The 24,616-nt window shown below is 38.3% G+C and overlaps 1 protein-coding gene across 1 annotated transcript in view; it reads left to right on the top strand.

Annotated features, from left to right (window-relative positions):
• The window catches only part of LOC146474151 (tyrosine-protein phosphatase non-receptor type 4-like), a 55,165-nt gene continuing 30,549 nt past the window's right edge, over positions 1-24,616 (top strand). Inside the window, exons 1-26 of the mRNA XM_085117446.1 lie at positions 1-169; positions 2,268-2,375; positions 2,512-2,554; positions 4,034-4,112; positions 4,253-4,297; positions 4,718-4,770; positions 4,990-5,063; positions 5,670-5,716; positions 6,414-6,501; positions 7,987-8,075; positions 8,358-8,421; positions 10,194-10,291; positions 10,435-10,506; positions 11,983-12,051; positions 14,550-14,587; positions 15,261-15,381; positions 16,533-16,626; positions 17,694-17,734; positions 18,424-18,466; positions 18,550-18,606; positions 19,948-20,034; positions 20,564-20,633; positions 21,655-21,827; positions 22,262-22,297; positions 22,592-22,682; positions 23,081-23,145. Of these exons, the coding sequence (XP_084973572.1) occupies positions 14-169; positions 2,268-2,375; positions 2,512-2,554; positions 4,034-4,112; positions 4,253-4,297; positions 4,718-4,770; positions 4,990-5,063; positions 5,670-5,716; positions 6,414-6,501; positions 7,987-8,075; positions 8,358-8,421; positions 10,194-10,291; positions 10,435-10,506; positions 11,983-12,051; positions 14,550-14,587; positions 15,261-15,381; positions 16,533-16,626; positions 17,694-17,734; positions 18,424-18,466; positions 18,550-18,606; positions 19,948-20,034; positions 20,564-20,633; positions 21,655-21,827; positions 22,262-22,297; positions 22,592-22,682; positions 23,081-23,145 (2,001 nt within the window). The 5' untranslated portion in view covers positions 1-13. The remainder of the gene's footprint in view (positions 170-2,267; positions 2,376-2,511; positions 2,555-4,033; positions 4,113-4,252; positions 4,298-4,717; positions 4,771-4,989; positions 5,064-5,669; positions 5,717-6,413; positions 6,502-7,986; positions 8,076-8,357; positions 8,422-10,193; positions 10,292-10,434; positions 10,507-11,982; positions 12,052-14,549; positions 14,588-15,260; positions 15,382-16,532; positions 16,627-17,693; positions 17,735-18,423; positions 18,467-18,549; positions 18,607-19,947; positions 20,035-20,563; positions 20,634-21,654; positions 21,828-22,261; positions 22,298-22,591; positions 22,683-23,080; positions 23,146-24,616) is intronic.

Consider the following 24,616-nt stretch of genomic DNA (forward strand, 5'->3'; position numbering starts at 1 on the left):
ATCGTACGCCTCAATGTCGAGGAAATTTCGGCCGACATCCCTCGGTTCGCAGAGCGGTATATACAGCGTGCGGGGTTCCGAGTTGGCACGAACCGGGAAAACTACCCCGAACCAAATCCGATGTGTGGTGGAGCTTTTGGACGATTCGGAATTTGTCATCGATATTGATGTGAGTAAATAAGATTTGCCGTTAAGAAGCTGCGAGTTTGTTGGAGATTTGTTGTTATTTGAAGGCTTGTGAGCATGCGGAATGCTCTGGGCTTAGCTTCACCATCTTGTGCAACAATCGCATCAAAAGCGCGCAGTGACAATTATTGTTTAGCACGTAAAGAATCTGTTGTTTACGTGCAAAATGCTCTTGTCTTAGCATTCCTTAAAGCTTATTAACGGAGCAAATGAGTACAGTAAAACTAGCTTGGACGGGTAACTGAATTTTGAAAATTTTACACTAATTTTCGGTCGTGACTTTTTCCAATTAGAGTCTGATCTTGTATTATGATTCGTATTATTTGAAAGGCTGCCTTGGAATTGAATGAACCCAACGCAGTGAGAGAAAGGCAGTTTGTTTATCATTAGCATTGAAATGGCGTTTCTTGATCGTATTTAATTATCTCGCTACAGTTTGCTAATGTGCAGTTTCATCGCTTTTGCGCTGCTGGAAATCCTCCCTCGCTAGTTTTGCAGTTATAACTTGTATGAGGGGAAAACCGCCTATCTCGAAAATCCCGCGACAAACCCTGAAACCTCGCGCGGAATTGATTGAAAAAGATTTTGACCCAGTTAAACGTGTTTTGTAAACAAACAAAGAAATTAGCAGAGTTCCACAGTCCTCGAAATTCATTTAACTTTAAGTTACACTTTTGGTAGTTAGAATTTTAATCGCGGAATTCCCAATATTTTAATTCCTTTATTTGACTGAAGTTATCTCTGCAAAAATCTTGAAAAGCGAAGGAAATGCGGGAACGCTTTGACAATCATGAAGAATTTGTCATGATCAATACTGCATAATTTCGCACCTGGGTTTTGTTCTGAACTATAATACCTGTAATTCTGATCGATAAACTTGTTCTGTTGTATAGTGTTCTGAAGGAAGTAAATAAATTCTTGTGCATTGACTTTTTTGTCATCAATGTTTTCACGGCCGGCCTTCATCGAGTTGACACTGAGGTGCACCGATACAAGACATTATTTTTGCTATCATATTACAGATATCTCCATGGCTGATACGTTTTAGCGAAATGTTTGATACTCGCTTAAATGAAATTTTCAATTTCACCATAAACGGTAGCATAATTTGTCTCCACGTTTTTGATCTCTTGATTACATCATTTCTTGATTCGGAAAATTTATGTTAATTTGAAAACATCTTTGCTTCTAATTATAAATATTTAAAATTTAAAGATAATGATTTTCCTTCAAGATCATTGTATGATGAGCAATTTTATTTGATGGATAACAGTATGTTTAACGTTTATAGTTATATTTTCTTATCTTTCCGCCATTGAAGCTGTCAATTTCAGTATGAAATGTATGTGTTGTAGTTTCAAATGAATTTGGGTGTGTATATTTGACCATCAGATTAAATAAATTATTTTCTTTTGCCATTTTAAAACTGGTTTTCTGAATTTTTCATCTTTTGTCCCATATTTACGTAATTTTGACACCATCTATACATTCTCTTTGACAAATTACTGAAAATTATTTACACTTACCAAATACAGTGTTTTCCAAACAAAATGTACAAAAGTGGCAAATATTGATTTGTTAAAATATAATTTATTATAAAATGACACAAATAAAGCTGGCTGATATGTTGTGAAAACTATTTTTTATTATATGCCATTGCTTCAGACCCATCAGCAAATTAACTGTTACTCTGTCAATTATTTTGTTGAAAACAGTTAAAACAAATTAAACTATAGTTTGTTAATAAAAACTAAAAGTTTATGCCAAAAAATAAAGGGGGGGGGGGGGCATAATTATGTGCATTTTTCACCTTCAAATGAAAGAAATGATGCTCCATTTTGCCGTAAAGGCTCATATTCAAGGAAATAATATATTTATATTTTATTCCTAAAAAACAAAGCTTCTTTAATTTGCAGTGATCAAGGCAGTAATAATTTTATTGTTTGTTTAATTTATCAACAGAAAAAAAAAAACAGGAAAATACTGAAGCCATTTTTTTGTGGAAAACATTTTGTAAATTTCTTTGATATCTGGTCTGTATTTTAAAATAGAACTGGTCTGTTGGTTTTATTGCTTTTTAGAAACACTCAAAGGGTCAAGCATTGTTAGAAGCTGTTTTCAAACATCTCGACTTGCTGGAAAAGCATTTTTTTGCCTTGCAGTATGTTGCAGACTCTCCCGATAATTTGGTTAGTCAAGTGCATTTTAATTTTGCCTTCTATGTTGTGACCATCTGTGCCAATACTTGATTTAATGTTTGACTTTGGGTTATTAATTAAAAAAAGATATTTAATTTATTATTATGTTAATTCATTTTTTGTTCAGCAATGGCTTAATCCTGACAAGCAGATTAGGAAACAGCTTAAACGTAAGTTATATAATTGTTATGATTTATGTCTATTAAGGCCAATTTAGACTGTACAACTTTTGCTTACGATGTCATATATCACTTCTGTATGGCATGTTGTTGGGTTATGCAAAAATTGTATGCAAATAATTTTGTTTAACATTGCTGTAATTACATTGAGTATAAATGTACTAGCATTCTATCACGAATGCTGTTCTCTTAATGGTTACGCTATACTCACTATATCTATTGCATGTGGCATTACCTATCTATGTATCATTAGGGAATTTAAGCAAACACATTTTTGAGCCATGGATGGCAAAGAGAAATTGAACTTTTTCCTTTTTGGAGCATTTTTATGCTATCGCGTTTGTAATGTCAAGCCACAGTCATCAACAAGAGCTTTCCCTTTCCATGGCTTGGGAGCAAAACCATGCCAAAAAAGGAAACATTTGACTTCCAGTTGCCATCCGTGGCTCACGAACATCTGCGTTTTTAGCTCCCTATTATTAAATGAAGATGTGAACCTGTCTTGTTGTTAAGTCTTTTTATACTAATTAAAAACAATTAGATTATTCGCTCTTGATAAAGATTTTTGAGCTAATAATCTAACTGTTAAGTAAAACACCCACTTGTTTCAAAATCCTATGACATTTAACTATAAAATTAATATCATGCAGAGCAAGTTGAAGATTTCATTTACACAAAACTTTGACTTCATTTTGATACGCTTGTCATCAACATGTCACTACAAGACAGTTGAAATGTCTGAATCAGCCGTTACAATATTAATGTTGTGACCACCCACTTTAACTTTACAAAATTTGCTTTTGACATATAGGAAGTTTCTAATGGCTTTTCTTCCATGTGACCCATCAAAATTCATGACCTTTAGGAGGGCCGGGGTGTGCTTAAATTCCATGTTTGTACACCATTCCTGTCAGTACGTAGTTTTTGAAGGAACTACAGTTCTGGCCAAGCACAATATTATTATTATGCTCGGCCAGTTGAAATGTAATCCATGTAAATTCCCTTGGAATGGTTTTCTAATGATCATCAAAACTTGACCCTTTAACCTCTGATATCAAAGAACAAATTCTCCTATCTTGTCTCCATACTTTTCTTATAAAAGTACTGTGGAGAAGTTATTAAAATATCAAGAAAATCCACCTTGGGTGATCATATCCTTAATTCTCATGACCTCCGGGGTTGAATAAGCATTTAATATTCCAAGGAGAAATTTGTTAGGGCTTAAAGGGTTAATGAAAAACTTTATTACGTATCAACAACATGACATTAGCACAGGGATGTTGCTTAGAGCCAGCTACTAGCAAATTCCACCATCCAAAAGAGATCTTCTCACAGGCTGAAATTTCAACAGAACACAAATACGTGATGTCTACAGTATGTTGGAGAAGTCATTTGATACCATACTTCTTAATAAGTGATGCTCCTTTTTTTCAGAATACTGAATTTTTGTAAACCTTTATTCAACTCTAGGTGGTCCACCATACATATTTTATTTCAGAGTGAGATTCTTTGCATCAGATCCTTCTAAACTTTCTGAGGATGTCACAAGGTATGCTTTAGTTAATATTAAATTCATAGAAATCTGTCAAATATTGATAGCGTTTTGGCATTATGTGCCAAAATTATGGTACTGTCAGGGATTAAAAAATTAATGTCAAATTTTTATACATTCTTATTGCCAAATTTCAGATATCAATTCTACCTCCAGATTAAACGAGACCTCTTGACTGGAAGGTAGGTCGTACATGTAACTTAAAGACTCCTAGTTACTTGATGCTGAGTATCCTGTGATGGACCAACTACTGAACATCATGTTGGGTATTCTGTGACTGATTAGCGTAACATCTATGGGGAGTAGTTAAACTCCTGGTCACTTCCTGTTGCACTGATACTCGCAATCACTTTCTCTCTAGGGGAGAGTAGTAATACTCCTAGTCACTTCATACTGGGTATCCCACGATGGACTAGCATCTCTTGCAGGGTGGAGTACTGTTATAATTTTAGCTGCCTTATGCTGCAGAAACAAGTGTTCCTTTTCTGCCAAATGGGCTGCAGGTGGCTGAGATGTGACCCCCATGCCTGACCTATGGAAACTGTTTTGGAAAACTTGAACTGACATTTCCTGTAATACTGACCCTGTTTCTGTTGCCACAGATTACCATGTCTGTACGACACAGCAGCTGAATTGGCATCTTATGTGCTTCAAGGTACATGTTTTTTTCCCTTGGCAGTAGTTTTCATTTAACTACTGTATGTATGTCCTGGTATGTGCATCTACATGTATGATGCATGTGGTGTATTTTTATTATCTAGTAAAATAGATCAACTTTCCAACAAGCTTGGTTTCCTACATTGTATTTCAACCGACTATAAAATAGTATAGTACTTGTTTCCCTTCTAAATGTCTACCTGTTCTTTGATTACAGGTGAACTGGGTGATTACAACCCAAAGGCCATGGTTGACTCTTATGTATCTGAGTTCAGATTTGTACCCGACCAGGTGGGGGATATTTGCTTATTAATAACAGACCTTATTTGTTGGCCCCAATGTTGTTGCATTGCAGACTGCATGTTAGGCCCTGGCCTCTTGTACCATTTCCTCTATTTTCCTTGGCTTTTGAAAGAATAATTATATTATATGGAAGAAAAGATTCAAGATTGCGTCAGTGTCTATGTAACCAGACTGTTGTGGAAAAAACCTGGAAAAAATTCAGACTTGATAATAATAATAATAATAATAAATATTTGTATGGCGCAAATTAGCATGTGGATATGAACATTGAACATAAGGCCTGTTATTAATAAGACTTGAACAGGATTTGGACGCAATATTGACCTCTGCATTGCTGGTGCAGTGCTTTACCAACTGAGCTATCAAGCCAACTGGGAGCTGGTCATGTTCTGAGTTCATAATAGTGAAGAATAAATGAATATGAATATATAAATTATATTAAACATGCATACGCACTGTGGGTGAAAGATTATAATTAAAAGTAGGTAACTGCGAGACCTTTGTTCTCCTGTGCCCATGTTAAAAGGTTGGTGGGTAATGATCATTTACAATAGTGAACGATTATGATAGTAGACTTAATTTCTTTTTTTTTAGACTGAGGATTTTGAAGAAAGAGCAGCTGAATTTCACAAGCATCATGGGTAAAATATTTACATACTCATCTACAATATTGAAGGGCGGAGTGTGTAACCATCTTATGGCAAATTTCGCTGACTCAATATTTTGGCCTTGTTTTCTCAAAAACTAAGCTTAAGGACGGTGCCTACTATTGTTACTGCGCATAAGTTCTGCGCATCTTGAGATACTCGAGTTTCCTATGGGTGGTGCCTACTAATACAGGGATATTTTTGCGCGCTTTAAAACTATGCAGAGAAAGCAGAACTTAGCAAGTGATTTTGGTATCCAAAAAAGAAAATTGGGGGTAACCATGCATTTTTCAGAGATATTAAAGCTTCAATTTTGAAAAAAGCGCCATACATTGCTTTGTATTTTGCTGCTTTTTAGAATAATTGTGGCTTAGTTATCTCTAAAAAATGCGTGGTTACCCCCAATTTTCTTTTTGGATTTCAATAGCTGCTACTAAGATCTGCTTTTCCCGCATAGTGATAAACTGCGCAAAAATACTTTGCTATTAGTAGGCACCGTCCTTAAACCAGCAAAAAATACCATGCACAGTGATGTCCTCTGACAAGATTGAAGGTCACATGCAGAACGTTATTTTGAGTTAGCAGAGACTTCAAGTTAACTGAGTTCAAGTTTGCGAGGAACTTCATCTGTTCCTGCTAATGCTAAAATTAGTACTCATCTAATGAATTGTTGAAAACATTGTTTTCTCAGTGGCCAGAGTCCAGCAGATGCTGAGTTCAACTTCCTTGAAGTGGCAAAAAATCTGGATTTATATGGAGTGGACCTTCACTTTGCCAAGGTAGTATAACAGCACTTTATTACTCCATCATTGTTGGTTTCCCTTGCATCAGAAGCCCATCCCGACCATGGTAGACTGGGGCCAAAGTTGGCTTTAAAGCTGGGGTGTGGCCGGGGGATAAAAAGCTGGAAGAGGTACAGCCATTGGGTCAGCCCAGCCTGGCCTGGCTGCAGCAGGCTGGGGCCAAAATTGGCCAAGGGAAAAGGAAAAAATCTGGGCCAGCCTGACTGGGGCCGTGGTCACTGGCTAAGCAGGCTGGGTTAACCTGGCCACATTGAAAAACAAATCTTGGGAAATCAAGGATAGCCCAATCAAGAGACATTGCCTGGCACTGAACTGAACTGAACACCTTTATTTAAACAGTGTAGTCCCTTGGGGCAAGGATGTTGTGGTGCATGTAATACCCAATTTTCTGACCTTTAACCTAAATGCATTGCTGTACCCACTTGGGGTAAAAAAGATTGACAGAATCATCTAAAATGACCTTCACTTTACTTTTTTTTGCATGTGGTTGGGTAGGTACAGATCCACATGCTTGTTTAAGCCAGCCACTAAGCTTTCACCAATTCAGTGCGTAAGCTCAGAATAATCAAAAGTGATCAACTTTACTGATTTGTTTATCTTAATTTTACATTTAATGGCTTAATGTTACCTGCAAAGAGCTACCAAGGTAATTGAGGCGGGTAGAGAAACAAATTTCATCTATCATTTCATCTAAGCTTAACAAAAACCTAATCTTGTTTAGAGTGGTCTGGGCTTTTGATGTTTGGGTTATAGACAGACTGTATGCAGATAATTTTTATAAAATCAAATGAAGTTTCATGCTCTGTCATCTTGTAGACTTTGCTATCTCAGTGAAACAATAGGTGGTTTTCACCTCACACATCGTCACGCAAGTGAAAAAATAAAATCCTCAACCATTCAATAGATAAAGTCAAGAAATTGATATGTTGTAGAAGAGTGATACATAAACAACGTGCGAAAGCCACAGGGCTGTGCGATATCTCCTAATTGAGTTATTCGAGAAAATGTACCACAGAAAATTACAGAGTTTAGTATGGGACGCCATGTTGGTGCCCCGTCTGATGGGCACCAACATGGCGGCCGGAAACCAACAAAAACATCTGGAGTTTACCTTGGCTATTTTAAAGCCTTTCTTCTCTCTGCTGAACTTTCACACATTGACATGAACGCTTCTATTACATGTTAGCTGATCAGACCTAAAAAAAACACGAGACGAATCGATGTTTTCATGTACGTGACATGTTTAGGGCAGTCACGCACTGCGCAAAAATCTAAAATTCAAACTGCTCTATTTTCAAAACAAAGAATGCTATCCTGCTGAAAACAAGCAAGCCGATGGAAATTTAGATTTTCTTATATGTGATGAAGATAAAAACCCAAAATTGTGTTTAGTTATGAATTTCAGTTTTTTATGATGTCATGTGAAAACAAAGAATAATATTGCTGTTGCTTGCTTTTTAGGATCATGATGGCCTTGATCTTCACATTGGAGTTTCTCCTCTTGGTTTGACTGTCTACCACAACAGATGTAAAATAAACTTCTTTCCATGGTAATGATTTATTTATTCATCTATGCTGCATGTGTGGATTTGAAGTTTGCAGTGCATTAAACAAGCTTGATTAAAGCTGGGAATTTCTTACACTTCTTTCATGCGTATTTAACATTCCATGGGCATTTTATTTCCTGCTCATGCAACTTGTACAATTTGTTAATAATAATTATGTCTGGTTTAGTCCATTTGATAAAATATCTAAGACAGTAGTGTCGTACATGTTACCTTATACTGCAACAAAGTATACCAAACATTAATATTGCTGTTTTTGTTTTGCAGGTCAAAAGTTCTTAAAGTTTGCTTCAAAAGAAAAAGATTTTTCGTTCAGATTAGACCTGACTGGGTAAGTCTTCATCCTCCACCTTGAGTAGCACAATAAACAGCATCACCAGAAAGTACTTCTCAGTAGCTTTCATTTGCCAAATGGTCACACTTTCGGATTTCGTCCACAGACTCAAAATATAGAACCATCTTGTACAGCATAATGAACAACACCACAGGAAAGAACTGCTTAGTAGCTTTCTTTTGAATGGTCACACAATAGGATTTCATTCACAGACTCAAAAGTTAGAACCACCTTGTACAGCATAATGAACAGCACCACAGTAAAGTACTACTCAGCAGCTTTCATTTGGATTGTCACAATTAAGGATTTTGCCCAGAGACTCAAAAGTTAAAGCCACCGTGTACAGCATAATAAACAGCACCACAGGAAAGTACTGCTCAGTAGCTTTCATTTGAATGGTCACACATTCAGATTTCATCCACAGACTCAAAAGATAGAACAATCTTGTGCAGCATAATAAACAGCACCACAGGAAAGTACTGCTCAGTAGCTTTCATTTGAATGGTCACACTTTAGAATTTCATCCATAGACTCCAAAGATAGAACCATCTTGTACATCATAATTAACAACACCACAGGAACGCACTGCTCAGTAGCTTTCATTTGAATGGTCACACATTCAGATTTCATCCACAGACTCAAAAGATAGAACCATCTTGTGCAGCATAATAAACAGCACCACAGGAAAGTACTGCTTAGTAGCTTTCCCTTGAGTGGTCACGCAATAGGATTTCATTCACAGGCTCAAGAGTAAGAACCACCTTGTACAGCATAATGAGCAGCACCACAGGAAAGTACTGCTCAGTAGCTTTCATTCATTTGAAAGGTCAAACTTTAGGATTCCATCCATAGACTCCAAAATTAGAACCACCTTGTACAGCATAATAAACAGCACCACAGGAAAGTACTGCTTAGTAGCTTTCATTTGAATGGTCACACTTTAGGATTTCGCCCACAGACTCAAAAGATAGACGAAGCATCTTTTATGTAGCATAGTAAACAGCACCACAGGAAAGTACTGCTCGTTAGTTTTCATTTGAATGGTTACACTTTAGGATTTCGCCCACAGACTTAAAAGGTAGATGAACCATCTTTTATGTAGCATAATAAACAGCACCACAGGAAAGTACTGCTCAGTAGCTTTCATTCATTTGAAAGGTCAAACTTTAGGATTCCATCCATAGACTCCAAAATTAGAACCACCTTGTACAGCATAATAAACAGCACCACAGGAAAGGACTGCTTAGTAGCTTTCATTTGAATGGTCACACTTTAGGATTTCGCCCACAGACTCAAAAGATAGATGAAGCATCTTTTATGTAGCATAGTAAACAGCACCACAGGAAAGTACTGCTCGTTAGTTTTCATTTGAATGGTTACACTTTAGGATTTCGCCCACAGACTTAAAAGGTAGATGAACCATCTTTTATGTAGCATAATAAACAGCACCACAGGAAAGTACTGCTCGTTAGTTTTCATTTGAATGGTCACACTTTAGGATTTCGCCCACAGACTCAAAAAGTAAGAACCACCTTGTACAACATAATAAATAGCACCACAGGAAATTACACTGTACTAATCTTTGTTACACAGGTTTAATCAAAGAAAGAAATTTATTGCTTTTATTTACAGGTACTCTTTTGGTTTCGAATTAATTTCTGGTTAATGGAAGTTTTTTTTGTTCTGTGTTATTTTAGCACAACATGGTAACTGAGTGATCCCTTGTTATTTTGCACACAAACACTGTTAGTACTCTTTTTTCCTTTCAGAATGAATGGACAGATAATGTTATTGGTTTCCACATGCCAACCTACAGAGCTTGCAAAACTCTCTGGAAAACATGTGTCGAGTATCATACATTTTATAGGTCAGTTTACAATGTACTGTACAATTGTAGGTAAAATTAAGATGTGTGCCATTGATTCATTTAATATTATGTTTGCGTGGTCAGCTTGGTTGTTTTTAATGATATTTCATTAATAATCTCTCTCATTTTGTTTCTGAATTTAGGACGCACTTCCCAAAGCCATCAAGTAACAGCAAAAGTACATTGGTTCGAATTGGCTCCAAGTATAGATACAGGTAAAGAACATTACCCTTGTGAATAGATTGCACTTTATGTGAATAACCCTTTCAGCCCCAAGTGTTTCAATAAATTGGCACACAAAAATTATGCCACCACTAATGAATTCATCTTACGTACCTCTATTAAGAATTCATGTTCTGCACAGTTCAAGGGTAGAATTATACATGTATTTGGTAATGCATTTACCGGAAGATTTACTGTCATCCGTTTCCTGCTAACAAAATATTATAATTTATATATGTGTAAGTAACATGTGTAACATGTACATGTACTGCAGATGAAAGATTAAATAGAAGAAAAGATTCTCACAGTTATCTGTGCAACCAGACTGTTTGTGAAAAACCTGAAAAAAATTCAGGCTTGAACGGGATTTGAACTCATGACCTCTGCGATGCTGGTGCAGTGCCCTACCAACTGAGATATCAAGCCAACTGGGAGCTGGAAACGTTCAAGCTCACAATATGACCAGCTCCCAGTTGGCTTGATAGCGCAGTTGGTAGAGCACTGCACCGGCGTCGCAGAAATCATGAGTTCAAATCCCGTTCAAGCCTGAATTTTTTTCAGGTTTTTTGCAAACAGTCTGGTTGCGTAGATAACTGTGAGAATCTTTTCTTCTATCTAAAAAATTATTTGTTCCTCCAAAAACTCAAAGGAATAATTTTTCCATGTTACAAGTATATGAGGTGTTCTTTCAACAAAGGAAACTCCATTTTTTCTTCTAAATTTCATCTGAATATCTGAGGCAATTATTAAGATTTTTGAGCAAAGTAACATGCACTTTAACTATTTGTTGGGTGCCCATGGGACTTGGAAATACCTGGGTGGGTGTCCTGTGGCATAAGAGTGCCTTAATTTTCAAGGGACAATGTCACACTGCGATTTTGCTGTATGTTGGTTAAAACCGCTCAAATATTTGACTGAGAACATATTTTCTAGCATGAAATTACTCTTAGAAATGAAAGGATTTCCCCAAAGGGAGAATAAGCACTTATCAGTTTTTATTACTATTTTAGGCTTTGAATGTGATTTTGCATTGTGTTTTCAGGCTTTGTATTGTAGTTCTGATATTCTAGTAGTATATTTTCATTAGGCATTTTAAATGTAATAGGTCATGAAAATTCTTGTTGTAAATTATTTTTTAAGATACAGGGTCCCTATGGAGACCAGCCTTAGAGCTGAATGGGCTACCCTGTGTACATAAAGTTTTACTTTCTATATGTGGCAATTTTTCCATTTAATATTTAGAACGAACTTGAAAAAACTGGTTGGAATGCATTTCCATCCTAGCTATCTGTATCCAACGATGAATGATACTAGTGTCTGTGCACTTGTAAGGTTAATGATAACAATTAAAACTGAACCTTTTTTTTAACATTATTTTACATCCATAAAAATATGTCTTGTGGCCATCCAAAGTGACACTAAACATGGGTGAAGTTGCCCACTTAACCAGTTATAAAATTGTATTGTAGAGGTAAAACAGAATATCAAGCTTTAGAAGAAGGAAGACGACAGCCAAGAACAGAACCAAAGATTGTTAGGTATGTTTAGCACTTACGTACATGCCAGGCGTATTATGTTAAGCGAGCGCTATAACTGTCATCTTGGATTTTAAAAGCAGAAGAAGATTGGGGAGAGTAAGAAAGTGCAACCAATGGGGTGGATATTAGGTTGAGAGAAAAGGAAGGGAGAGGGAGGGGGAGAAGAAAAAAATGTCCCCTCTCTCTCCTACCCCCTTTCCCGAGCTACCTAAAATTTTCAAAATCCAACATGGCAGCTGAGATTAACCGAGATTCCCTCCCCCCACCCTCCCTGAAACGCCTGCACTGCAGGTTATGCCATTATAAAAATGCTGAGAGTTGAAGGGGTGCATGGAATAAGGCCATGAGTGACCTTTGATGTAAGGTCAAATTCTCCTTTTGTTTAGCAAGGGAATACAAGGTAATTTGGAAGGAGAATCTAGCAATTTATCAGAATTCATGTACAGTACCGCTCAAAAGTAAGTTACCACCCTCTCGCGAGACGCGATTCTCGTCTCGCGATACGAGATTCTCGTCTCGCGATACGAGAGTCTCGTCTCGCGATACGAGATTCTCGTCTCGAGAGACGAGACACTCGTCTCGCGAGAGGGTGAAAAAACTGTAAGTACATTTACAGTACTTAGGCTTGACTTTTCTCGCGAGAGTTTCGCGAGAATATCAAGTTGAGTGTCGGTGTTGTTGTCACGCAGCAAGCTGAATTATGGAGTTCGGTCGCAAGCTTATCGATCGTGAACCAGGTTGCAAACAAAATCGAGCTTGCTTTGTTAAGCGACTTAACGACTGATCGAGGACTTAATGTGTTTGTATATACACTGTACTTTGTGATTTAGACCTCTACAGAGCGATTTAACGATGTAAGCGAACTACGGCTGCAAAGATAAGCGAACTGATCAATCTGTCATTGCGCAGTTAGACTGTTGCGGCCTCTGTTGTACGTGCGCTAGAGATTATTTGCGTATTACATAGGCGTGAAACAAATATACGAAAACTTACATGTGATTTGCATTTAAAAAACCTATCTGTTACAATAATGGGTTGTGGCCAAGGGTTGTGGTTAAAATATAAGTGTCAATCGAGCGACGACTTTGCGGGTAGGTAATTGCTTATCGTTAATAGGGATAAGTTTATAACATAAACATAAAAGGCAATCAACATAACAAATCTTCGGAAAAAAAGCTTCTTTCCCCGAGGGCAAATGTTGTAATAAATATCTCCAAAGCCGCTTTGTTTTAGAAAAAATGTTCCTCGGTTGGCTTCGCTAAATCATGCGACCTGTAGCAAACTACGCTATCGATAAACAACACACCTTCAAGCTTCACTTGCAGCTTGCATGTCATGTTTGCCATAAGTTCGCGTTGATTTGGTTTCCAAGTGCAGATTGTTTTGTTGGTAATTTAGTTTAATGCGCATGAAGGCGAAATCGCAATGCTTTGCAAACGAAACTTCCGATAAAAAAATCCGGTTTTTGAAGGTTGAGATGTAAGCGCGGCGCGGTAACCTTTGACATCTTGGCGTTGTCGATATGCAAATTCGGTGCACGATAAACTGAAACCAGTTCTGAACTAGAACTACGCATTTTACGCTAGCTCTTCAACAACGTTTCTGTTTTCGATTTTCTTTATACACAACTTTGTTTTTTCTTGGCAGAAAAAGCCTTTGCAACCGCAAAGAAGTTCGATTCAATAGCGGTTTGCAAAGCACGATACATGCACATGTATGCAAATTCGAACCGCAGTGAAATTGAAAAACATTGTAAGTGTCAGGGTTATTATTTCAAAAAACTGTTTAATAGATACAGGCACAGAACTTGACTTTAATAAGGCTGGGATTTTTTATGTAGGAATTGTGTGTGCGGGAAAGTTTCAATTGCAAATTGATATGTCGGCGAGCTCGCTAAAACGAAACCTTCGAAGTTACGGAAGAAATAAATCATCTCTTACACTGTGCGCTAATCGAAACCTTTGAACTGAATGAAGACAAAATTGTTTCGAATCACATAAGCTCTGATAATGCGAACTTACTTGTCGACGGAATCAACCACCGTTGGCACAGGCCGTTTTAAAAACGGCATACAGTGTAAATAAAAGCAACTCAAGGCAAGTGCGCGAGAAATTCAGTCATTAGTTCTTCTCGCGAGAAACTCGGTAATATTCCAAAATTTCCGCTTCAGTGATTCTCGCGAGACGAGACTCTCGTCTCTCGAGACGAGACTCTCGTCTCTCGATACGAGACTCTCGTCTCGCGATACGAGATTCTCGTCTCGCGAGAAACGAGACGAGACTGGTAACTTACTTTTGAGCGGTACTGTAGGCCTTCAGTCCAGGCACCCAGGTGATCAGACCTTGAAGTCACAGACACCTTTCCCTGCTTTTGTTTCACCTGCAGCAGCTTTTTTGTTTTCCCCTGTAAGTAGTTCAAGTTTTAAATTATTAACTTGGAGTCTTTGTTTTGGAATAATTTAACTGGATGTCTTACAAAACCTGTTAAATGTTTTGCAGAACACTAAGCAGACGTTACTCCAAAAGGAATGACAATGGTAAGATAAAACAGCTTTCACTAAACTATTGCTAAATCCACAGCTTTAATAACCCTTTGACAGTTTCTTTTAAACAATTGGCTTTTTTGAAAAGGTATAAGTAAAAAATCTCCAAGGGAAATGGGAATTTTTCTAACTCGCTAACTATGAACTGGGAGACTAGGTGGTATACCATTTAAAAGCTATTTTCTGGAGTGTGCTATAAATCACACTAACAGAGATGGAGGAGGTCACATATTAGAGTGAGAAAATTCCAAAACGAAAGAAGAAAAACATTGAAAATTTTCCTGTTCGTTATACAAGTGTACATATTGGGTATCCCCCTAAACTATATCTTAATGTACAGCTGTCAGTGCATTGCTTGTTATAAGATATCAACTGCACCCTTAACGTACCAAGGAAAAAAATCAAAATATTTTAGGGGTGGTACATCAAGTCTCATATAGGAGGAGGCATGATTTTATGCCTTCAATTTGTAGATCTTTCCAAAATCTTTTAGTTGTGCAAATGTCACACAAAATGACCAAATACTGAGCTCAGAACTGCGTCTTGTGCCATATGGCCATATGGTGGGAAAGGGTTAAAGGGTATGATTGTACAATTCAATAATTATTGTAAACTGAGCTTAAAAAAAAAGTTTACGCTGATGTTGGTGCTGTGCACATCTGACTAGGTTCACGTCGGAGAATTGATCTTGATCACATGTTTGACAAGGATGACGCAGTATTCAGTGACGGAGGACCCCATTCAGCTGGCCTAAATTATTCATCATCTGTGCCTTCACACTTTGAGAAGTGAGTTGTTGTTTTGTTGTTGCAGAGGAGCGCTATTTGTGAAATTACCATGACTGGTGGTAGTTTTCCTGTCTGATTGTCAAGATATTAAACTTCCACCATCTTTGGTTTGTAATGATGAGGGCAACCTGGGGAGAGCACCAAAATTACCGAGGGGGGTGGGGCACTCGTCAAAGATGGCAGCAGTTCTCAGTTTACTATTTTGACAATTACATGGGAAAATATGTGTATTTTGACACTCGATTTACAACTGATTCATGAAATCACAAGCGGACTGATTCAGGGAATCTTTTGCAACAAATTTTTTCAAGTTAGGCCAGCATTCTCAAAGTAACTGTCATATCAGTCAAACTTTAAAATTAAAATAGGGTGTCTAAATACACATACGATCTGCACTCCGTTCTATGTAAAGGCCTGTTTAAACGGTTTCAACATTTGACCAACATTCGTTCAACAAAAGTTGAACGGATGTTGAGCAAATGTTGGGTGAACGAAGTGTTCAAACGCTTCCAACGCAATTCAACATTTTCAAGAACAAAGAAAATGTTGAATCGATGTTGAATGAAAGTTTAAACCAATTTAAATTTGATTCAACACGCCTTCAACAAGCTTTCAACATTTTTTACACTTTCAACAATGTTGAACGACCTGTACAAACACCCCCGACATTTGTTTCAACAAAGAGTTGAACGCATGTTGAAGCAAACGTTGAAACCGTTTAAACGGGCCTTAAACCGACCTTTGGTAACAAACATTTGGCATCCAATAACCTGCAACATGGTTGTTTTTGCTCATGTCTTTTTCCAAGGATGCCACCGTCGGCGAAAAGTCGGGGAATTTTGTATCAAGTCGGGGAAATTCTTAACTCCTTACCCAACGTCAGTGAAATGTCTGGAATTTTAGTTTAGGTTGGCGACTTGGCTTGGGAAAGAGTTTCTTTATTTGCAAAGGTAATGTTGTTTCAAAAGGGAAAGAATTTGTTTTCTATGGTCAGTGAAAAGTCGGGCAAAAGTCAGGGAATTTTGGTATTATTGTGATAAGTGGCAACTCTGTTTTCGTATGTTGAGTTAAATTGATGTATTGATAAACAATTTTCCATTCATTGGTTAAGCCTCTTTTTTTATGTTATTGTTGTTGATACGTTTTGTTAGGATGAATCACTCCTTAGTCAGAAGTAAAAGTCTTGGCATCGGAGATGAGGTGCGCATGAATCAACTCAAACCAGCACTGACACCAGAACTGCAGGTACAGTAAATAAACTTGCATAGTAGAGTACTGCATTGGTAAATATGGGGCACGCGAGCCACGCGCGCCCTAGAGAGACACGCGAGGGTCTACTTTCACCCTCGCGTGTCTCCCTCCCTCGTGCTCCGCGCTTTTTTTCGCGCCCTATATATTTTTCACGCGCCTGCCACGCAGACTACTGCATTGGCAAATCCAGACTTTACTAGAAGGAGGCTGGCGGCCTTGAGCAAATGGCAACTGGATTCAAGAAAAAATTTTTAGAACATAATTTGTTGAATCTTTTCTTTCAACAAAAATATGGAGTGCTGTGGTCCTCGTTCCATTAATAATGTTGGTTTAATTTTAAGACAGCTAGTGGATCAGGGATGAGTTCCACTACCTCTTTCTTGGCTACCAATTCAATGACCTGCAGAATGCTTACAGGAATTACCTAAGAGTTTTCCATCTTTTGGAAGCTTTCTTTTTCATGTCAATCTTTCTCAAGGGTGAAAAAGTACCGACTAATTCTTACCATATCTGTCACTTCCTTGAAACTATTCTGTCATCTGTCTTTCTTTCTTTCTTTCCTTCTCTTTCCTGTGACTCAGCGTAAAAGCGTTTCCTCAAATGACTCTTTCACTTCCGATATGGATGATGAAACTGTTGGCCATTCTCTGCGGGTATGTATAAACAGGGGAAAACATCTGAAAAATGATACGTACCCATGCGGTCATGAATGCAAACCGCTGTCACTTGTCATATCTTAAAACTCCTAGTAAAACTTCATTAATCGTGTTTTCGTCCTCCTATTTTCGTATTTTCTTCTCTATTTCTTTAGTTCGTAGTTACGGTGTGTCAAGATTAACTGTAAAGGTCTTGAAGTACCGACACTCCTAAAATAGCGATAAAATTATAAGCTCGGTAATGATAGAAGAAAGACGTGGTGTTCATCATATCGCGAGCATTGGATGGGACAAAGATAATATCTGAGTTCTCGACAGGAATTGAACGTAACTCAACATAGCTGGGATTAATTGGTACATGTAGTTGTATTTTAATGTTTTCGTTCTTTCTTTTTTTACCTTCAGAGAAATGGTTCTGCTAACCAAGACGGCCTCATGACTGTCAGGTAAAACAATTAAGCTTGATGTGACTGTGGTTTCCGTTCTTTCTTCACGTTCAAAACCCTACTATACAAGCAGCCTTGTTATATTTTTTTCTGGTTAAGGAGGCATTTGGCTTTGGAAGGAGTGATAATTGTTACTTACCCAAAATTTTTTCGTCATTTGGACCTAAAACAGGAGCTTCTATATGAACTAAAATTGGTTGGTGCTTGTTGGAAATTTTGAAGCAAACCTCTTTAAAAGGTCACCAAATAGAAATATTATTTGTGTTTGTCATGCATATCAGGGAGTAGGGATAGCGCAGTGGTGAGAGCACTCGCCTCCCACCAATGTGGCCCGCGTTCGATTCCCGGACTCGGCGTCATATGTGGGTTGAGTTTGTTGTTGGTTCTCGTCCTTGCCCCGAGAGGGTTTTCTCCTGGCGCTTCGGTTTTCCACTCTCTTCAAAAACCAACATTTGCAAATTCGAATTCTATCTGGAGGGTGTCCCGATACTGTAATGCGCATTTGATCATCTCGTCATGGAATTATGAGCTATACAAATTTACGAAAAATTTACAATTTTAAGAATAAGTCCTGTAATACTTTTTATTTGACGTAGAAAGTTACTGGGAAGATATTGTAGAATGACTTTTTTTAAGGTCTTTCTTTGCGACGCTGTTTTAATGATAAACTGAACTTTTATTATTGACAGAATGGAACCTGACGAACAAGGAAGGTTCGGATTTAATGTCCAGGTACAAAGTAAAGTTAATCTTTCTGTTCTTAAAATGTTGGTATTTGACGTTAAATTTACACTGAAAGTTTGTTTGTATCGTAGGGAGGTGCGGACATCAATTTGCCGGTTATTGTGTCTAAGATCGCGCGAGGAATGCCAGTAAGTAATAGTAATTGATGCTGGGCGTGTAATCTTTCCTTAAAAGCCTAGTTTTCATATGTGCATTACTCCTTCGCATACAGCTTACGATGGCTTGATCACAAACAGTTTGCGTAAATGGAAACACGTTTCACGTTCATCCCCGATCATGCAGTCGCCGATGATCGTCAATGATCGCAAACAAGACGCAAGAGATAGAAAAATTTCTATCTTTACGTCTTGTTTGCGACGATTAACGACGCAAAAGCGAGGAAACAACGATATGGAAATAAATCGTGAACTGTTTGCGATTGTTTGCGATCATTCGGCAACGATTTTTGTGCACGTGATATGTTTTGACGAATCGGTGGCAAGTATAAGTAATGAAAATGGCGTCCAAGTATGATCGTGGCAATGACGAGGATACTCCTCAAAACAGTGTGAATTTAATGAATGTCTTAAGGGAATACCCCTCCATATATGACAGAAAATCTTAGGATTTTAAGCACAACAATAAAAAGGCCAATGCTTGGAAGGAAGTGGCGTCCAGAGCAAAATTGGAGGTCTCCAAAGCGATGGCACAGTCAAACACAATCCGAACGGCGTTTTTTTGCGCCCACTTTCACGATGTCACGAGATGAGTTTGGGTAAAACAATCACGCATATGGAAAACAGAATCACAAACACAATCGCAAAAAGTGAAGGTGTTTGCGATCGGGCCATCGCAAACGGTTTGCGAGTGTTTGCGACGTTGTTTCTGTACGTGTACAGCTGTTTCGACAAAGGCTGTCCAAAAAAGCGTAAAAGCGTACGCGACAATGCCGAAAGGTAGTCGGGGAAATACCCAATAAACCTCAATAAAAGCTCAGGATCCATATTGCCCGCCATCTCAAGTCTTCGCTGTACGGTCGAGGCATTATGGATTTTGAGCTTTTATTGAAATTTACTGGGTATTTCCCCGACTACCTTTCGGCATTGTCGCGTACGTTTTTACGCTTTTTATGGACAACCTTTGTCGAAACAGCTGTATATGGAAACCAGGCTTTTAGACTCTCATTGGATCGGCGACCTTTATTAAAGTAACGAGGGTTTGGTTCTATAAACAGTGTCAAGGTAATTTAGCCACCGTAAAGGGATTTGTGCACTCGAATCTCTTTACGGTGGACAAATTACGTTATCAACTCTGTCCATAAAACCAAATCACATTCGTTTCCACACTCCCACCGACGCAGCACCCCCCCCCCCCCCACCCACCCCACTTTTTCATTTAAGTACCCGGATCAACTGGAAGTGGCCACGGTGGTACATTGATGCGTCCCACGTTGTAGATTAATCAAACCAATTTTTTCTTTCAATCTTCAGGCTGATACGTGCATGCCACAGATACAAGAAGGAGATGAAATTATCCATATCAATGGGAGAACAGTCAAAGATCTGCCCCACCATGAGGTAGGTAACACCACTCCCAGCCACATAAAATGAATGCAAGCTGATACAACGTTTTTTTAATCTCCAATACGCGGACACCCGTCTTACGCGTACACTATACAAGCACTTCATTTTAGAGCGGTTTTCAATTGAGTGTCGAAAGTAATTGCGTTTTTGCTTTGGTTTTGCATTACTACGCTCTGTGATTGGTTGACAAAACTCGCGCCACTTTCTCGACCAATGACATGTAAAACCAAAACCAATCGTGCGATTCGTGCCTTGCTCGCACGCGTTTTCCTGCGCTTGGCGCCGGTTACATGTATTTGCTTTGAATTCTGATTGGTTCATTGCGCTGGTTACGTCTGTTGTGATTGGCCAGAGCAATTACTTTGGTTAGCTCTAAACTATCCTGTCTTGAATGGACCTTGGTCCCAAGGGTGTCCATATGGATGAGGCGGCCGCTCTGCCGGCCTTGCTCAGCCAATCCTGTGATTCGTTAGGTGTTCCTGTTAGCGTTTTATTGATCATGTTAACTTGCTTTGTTTTACAGATAGTGGATCTTATTAGAACGATCAGCAAGTCAAACCGAAGATTACTTATCATGACGATACGACCCAATGGTAAAAACATTTTTCATCTTAAAGCGTTTTACAATTCAGAACATTAAAACGTATTTAAGACAGTTAAAATATGAAACGAAGAGACTAAAAATATATTGCAAAAGGGCGGTGAGTGGTTACTCGATTTGTTGCGATTCGAGTAATACTTGAAACGTCACGACATTTCGAATTGCCTAAAGTGCTGAACAGAGAATTATTTTAATATGTGATACGGCTAGGCCTGCCATCCAGGCCCCAGTTGTTCAAAGGCCGGATAACTTTATCCAGTGGACAAGTCACTATCCCACAGTTTCAAGCTGTGCAAAGATTTCAGTATTTCCTCGTGCACAGCAAATATGCACGCTCTAACCACTGCTAAGTTAGGGAATGTACGAAAACCTTGGACAACATTTAACGTGAAGTATATTTAGACGCTGAAGAGTGCCTTATCCAACGGATAAAGTTATCCGGCCTTTGAACAACTGGGGCCAGGCCTATAGACGGTTATTCTGAGTTATTGAGAAGACACTGATAACGAAGATTTTTTAAAACGTTTGAAATTTATGGTGGAGAGTTTTTGGAATCAGAAAATTAGTTTTACGTGTGAATGCCAAGGACGGACGGAAACGATGGTTTAAGAAAAAGAACTGGTTTGGTATTCCGTGTAGACGTAAAGGATAGAAAATATTTCAAAAGAATGGTGCAAAATACCGGGACAAATTACTACAAAGTAGCGTTTTTTATCGTCTTCAATATTTTCATGATATAATAATAAATGTCTTTATGCAATCAAGAGATAAAAATGCATGTCTCAATTAAATTAAGGCTAGATGCATAAAAAGATTACATGACGCAGTAGACCTACAAATTCTAAATAGATATGTATATATTTATAATTAATAATTTGTATGTGTAGGCAGGGAAAACGGATGAGATATGATAAAATTACACATAAAATAAAGTTCTTCTAGTCTGGCTGGAACAATTACATTGAACACTGGAAAATGAAGTAAGATTTTGCAACCGTTCATTTTATTTTTAGTTTTTACGCATTCTCCGCGAGACGACTCTCCAGTTCACGTTGTAAGTCCAGAGCAGTACATTGCAGCGGAGCACAGGCACGAACAGGAGCGAGTTACTGCCAAACAAGAGAAAGAAAAGGCACCAGCAAGGGACACCGAAGCACTTCGAGTGTCCATGGAGCAACTCAGAGAGGTATGGTGTCCTATTAACCTTGTTGTTAGTGAACAGCTGGGAAAATAAACATGAAAGATGTAATCAATTAATTAAAAGACTGAAATGTTGTTGCTCATTTAGTAATAATTCCACGAGTTGCACAGGTTGTTTTCCCGCCACTTTCCACCGCCTCCGTCATTTCATGGGTTGGCTTTCCACCTTTATGCACCGCATCCCCCATCACCGCCGGCAGCAATTATTTTCCGCCATTGCGCACCGAACAGTTTCAGTATATTTCCCGCTATCGTGAAACTTTTTTCCCGCCAAAAACTCGCCATGCAGTAATTTCGTGTAGTTTATGAGGAATATCCCACCGTCAGGTTAATGTACACGAGATAAAGTTTGTCTCAGCCTTGAAACTGACACTTCGAGAAAATTGCTCCCTATTTATTCGAATGCTTTTTGTTTTACAGAATCTTGAGAGTGGCGACCTTCTTGTATACTTTCAGGTAAGCATTAATAATTATAACAAATTAGTTGGTGACCTTGAAATATGTTTTGTTCTAATCTTTTCAAGTGTGACTTTTAAACAGTCGATTGTATTTTAAGGGATCGCGTTGTCAGGTCCCGCTGCGCTTGTAAATAGCCAGCTTGTTTCCCTCCTGTCCCATAGGATGATTGATTTTGATTAATGTTTCTAATTATTTCAGTAGAGGACCCGTTAACTTGCTCGAAATAGCCAAGTGCACTTCCACTTCAGACGGATTTACATTTTTTATTTACATTACATTTTACTTTTTCAGGAGTTGTACAGTAAAAAGCCGGGAATGTCCATGGAGGAGGCCAGAAAACCCGAAAACCTTCCGAAAAATAGATACAGAGACATTTTACCCTGTAAGTTACAAATGCTTCAGTTCTTTCAAGATAATATTCTGTTACAATACATTCTGTAGTTATAACTACAAATTAATTGGAATAAATGTGATGATCACTGACAGACATTTCCAAGTTGTTTTGAACCTCATTTTTATGAACGCGGGGTTAAGCGCAAAGTTTTATTATGAAAATTAGTTTTCAATCATATCCAAATGAAACTAGTTTTCATATGAAAAGCTTTGAACTTAGTCTCCCTTTCATACTGAGGTTCACAGCAACTCGGAAATGGTCTTTTTCCTTTTTTCGAGTATACCTTTATCACTGACTAAATAACACACCATTCTTGTGCAGATTAATTCTTTGTTTTAGACAACAGAAATTGTGAGTAATTGTTAGTACTGTGCATGTCTTTGCAGATGATGACAGTCGCGTCAAGTTGGTGAAAGGAAAGAACGATTATGTCAACGCCAATTACGTAACGGTTAGTTTTAAACTTATAATAAGTGAAATGGTGACTTGCCTTTATGAATCAATGAAGAGGCGTCCAGTATATGGCCTCGCTCACCCCGAGTTCCCCATAGCTCAGTGGTAGAGCATCCATCCGCAACCTGTGAGGTCATTGGGTTCGAATCCCGTTGGGAAGACTCAGAATTTTTCCCGAGTTTATCTGTTCGATTTGCGAACCCTTCTTCGTTGATTTAGTTCTAAACACGTGGCTTCATGTCACGTATATGTAGAGTTACATTGGTTGTTCTCTTGCTCGAACGCCGCTGAAAGTTTCACTACTGTATAATCACGGTAATACCTATAAAAAATGTTCAAAAAGAAGAGGTCGACACTCTCACTGAGAGCTACCAACTAGGAATGTTGTTATCCGTCTAGTTGCGTTCTACATAGAAAGAACGCACTCCTATTACAGATTGGAGTCGAGATTGTATGGGACAGTCAACTACTGAATGGAGCTTGGGACGGTATCTGGCACCCCCCGCAGATTTTGCAGGGGCGGATGACATCAATACCAACTTGGCAAAGGAGAGAGAGCCTGGGATCGAGTTCATCGAACGCACTCCCTTATCTTTGATTATTACTTGTATAGCAGAATACTGGAGAAGCTTATGTATCCAAGACTTGTAAGATTTGTTAGCAAGCACCACATCCGCCTCTTCTCGCAATTTGATATTCAAAGTAGGCACAAGGCTTAAAGGAGCAATGTCATGGAGATTCTCTGTTTTTTTGTCAATATTGCTTAAATGTTTGACAAGCTGCCTTTTCTCTAACATCAAATTGTTCTTACAATACTGAGAGGAAACTATTAAATGATTTTTTTAGGAGAAACAAGATATAACCAGTTTTTAGCGTTCTCCAAAGTGCACACGAGGAACATAAAAAAAAATGGCCAATTTCATTCTCAAGTTGCAATCCATTTTCATCCTAGCCATCTGCAGCCAAAGATAATTAATATTGGTTTCTGTCCACTAGCTGGGTAATTGTTTACAAAAATGGACCAGTATTTTAACGTGTCCATCGATACAAATGTGTTTTTAGCCTGTTCAAAGTGACACTGCGTAAAAAAGATGACATTCCAAAAATATTACAAAAAATTAGGAAAGCTCATTTAGAACGGTGTTTGAAAAGAAAGCAATAAGACAAACTTATATATTGCATTCGGTATTTGTTCTTCTTTTTCAAATTCGTTGTCAGCTGGATGCCCTGCCTTGATTATAGAGGGTCGTACAGGAGGGGGGGGGGGGTGGGGGGTCTCTCGCGCGGTTCACGAACAGAAAAAATTGCAAATCACGGATCATGGAAATGAAAATTTGATTTTCAAGTTCTTCACGGGTCACGCAAAACCTTAAGGCACGGATTACGAAGAATAATTTATTACATTCGCGTTTCACGGGAAATAAAATCAGCTAATCACTCATCACGAAAATACCCCTGTACGACCCTCA

This window comes from Pavona decussata, unplaced genomic scaffold (assembly GCF_977016875.1).
Source record: "Pavona decussata unplaced genomic scaffold, jaPavDecu1.1 SCAFFOLD_91, whole genome shotgun sequence".
Classification (NCBI taxonomy): domain Eukaryota; kingdom Metazoa; phylum Cnidaria; class Anthozoa; order Scleractinia; family Agariciidae; genus Pavona; species Pavona decussata.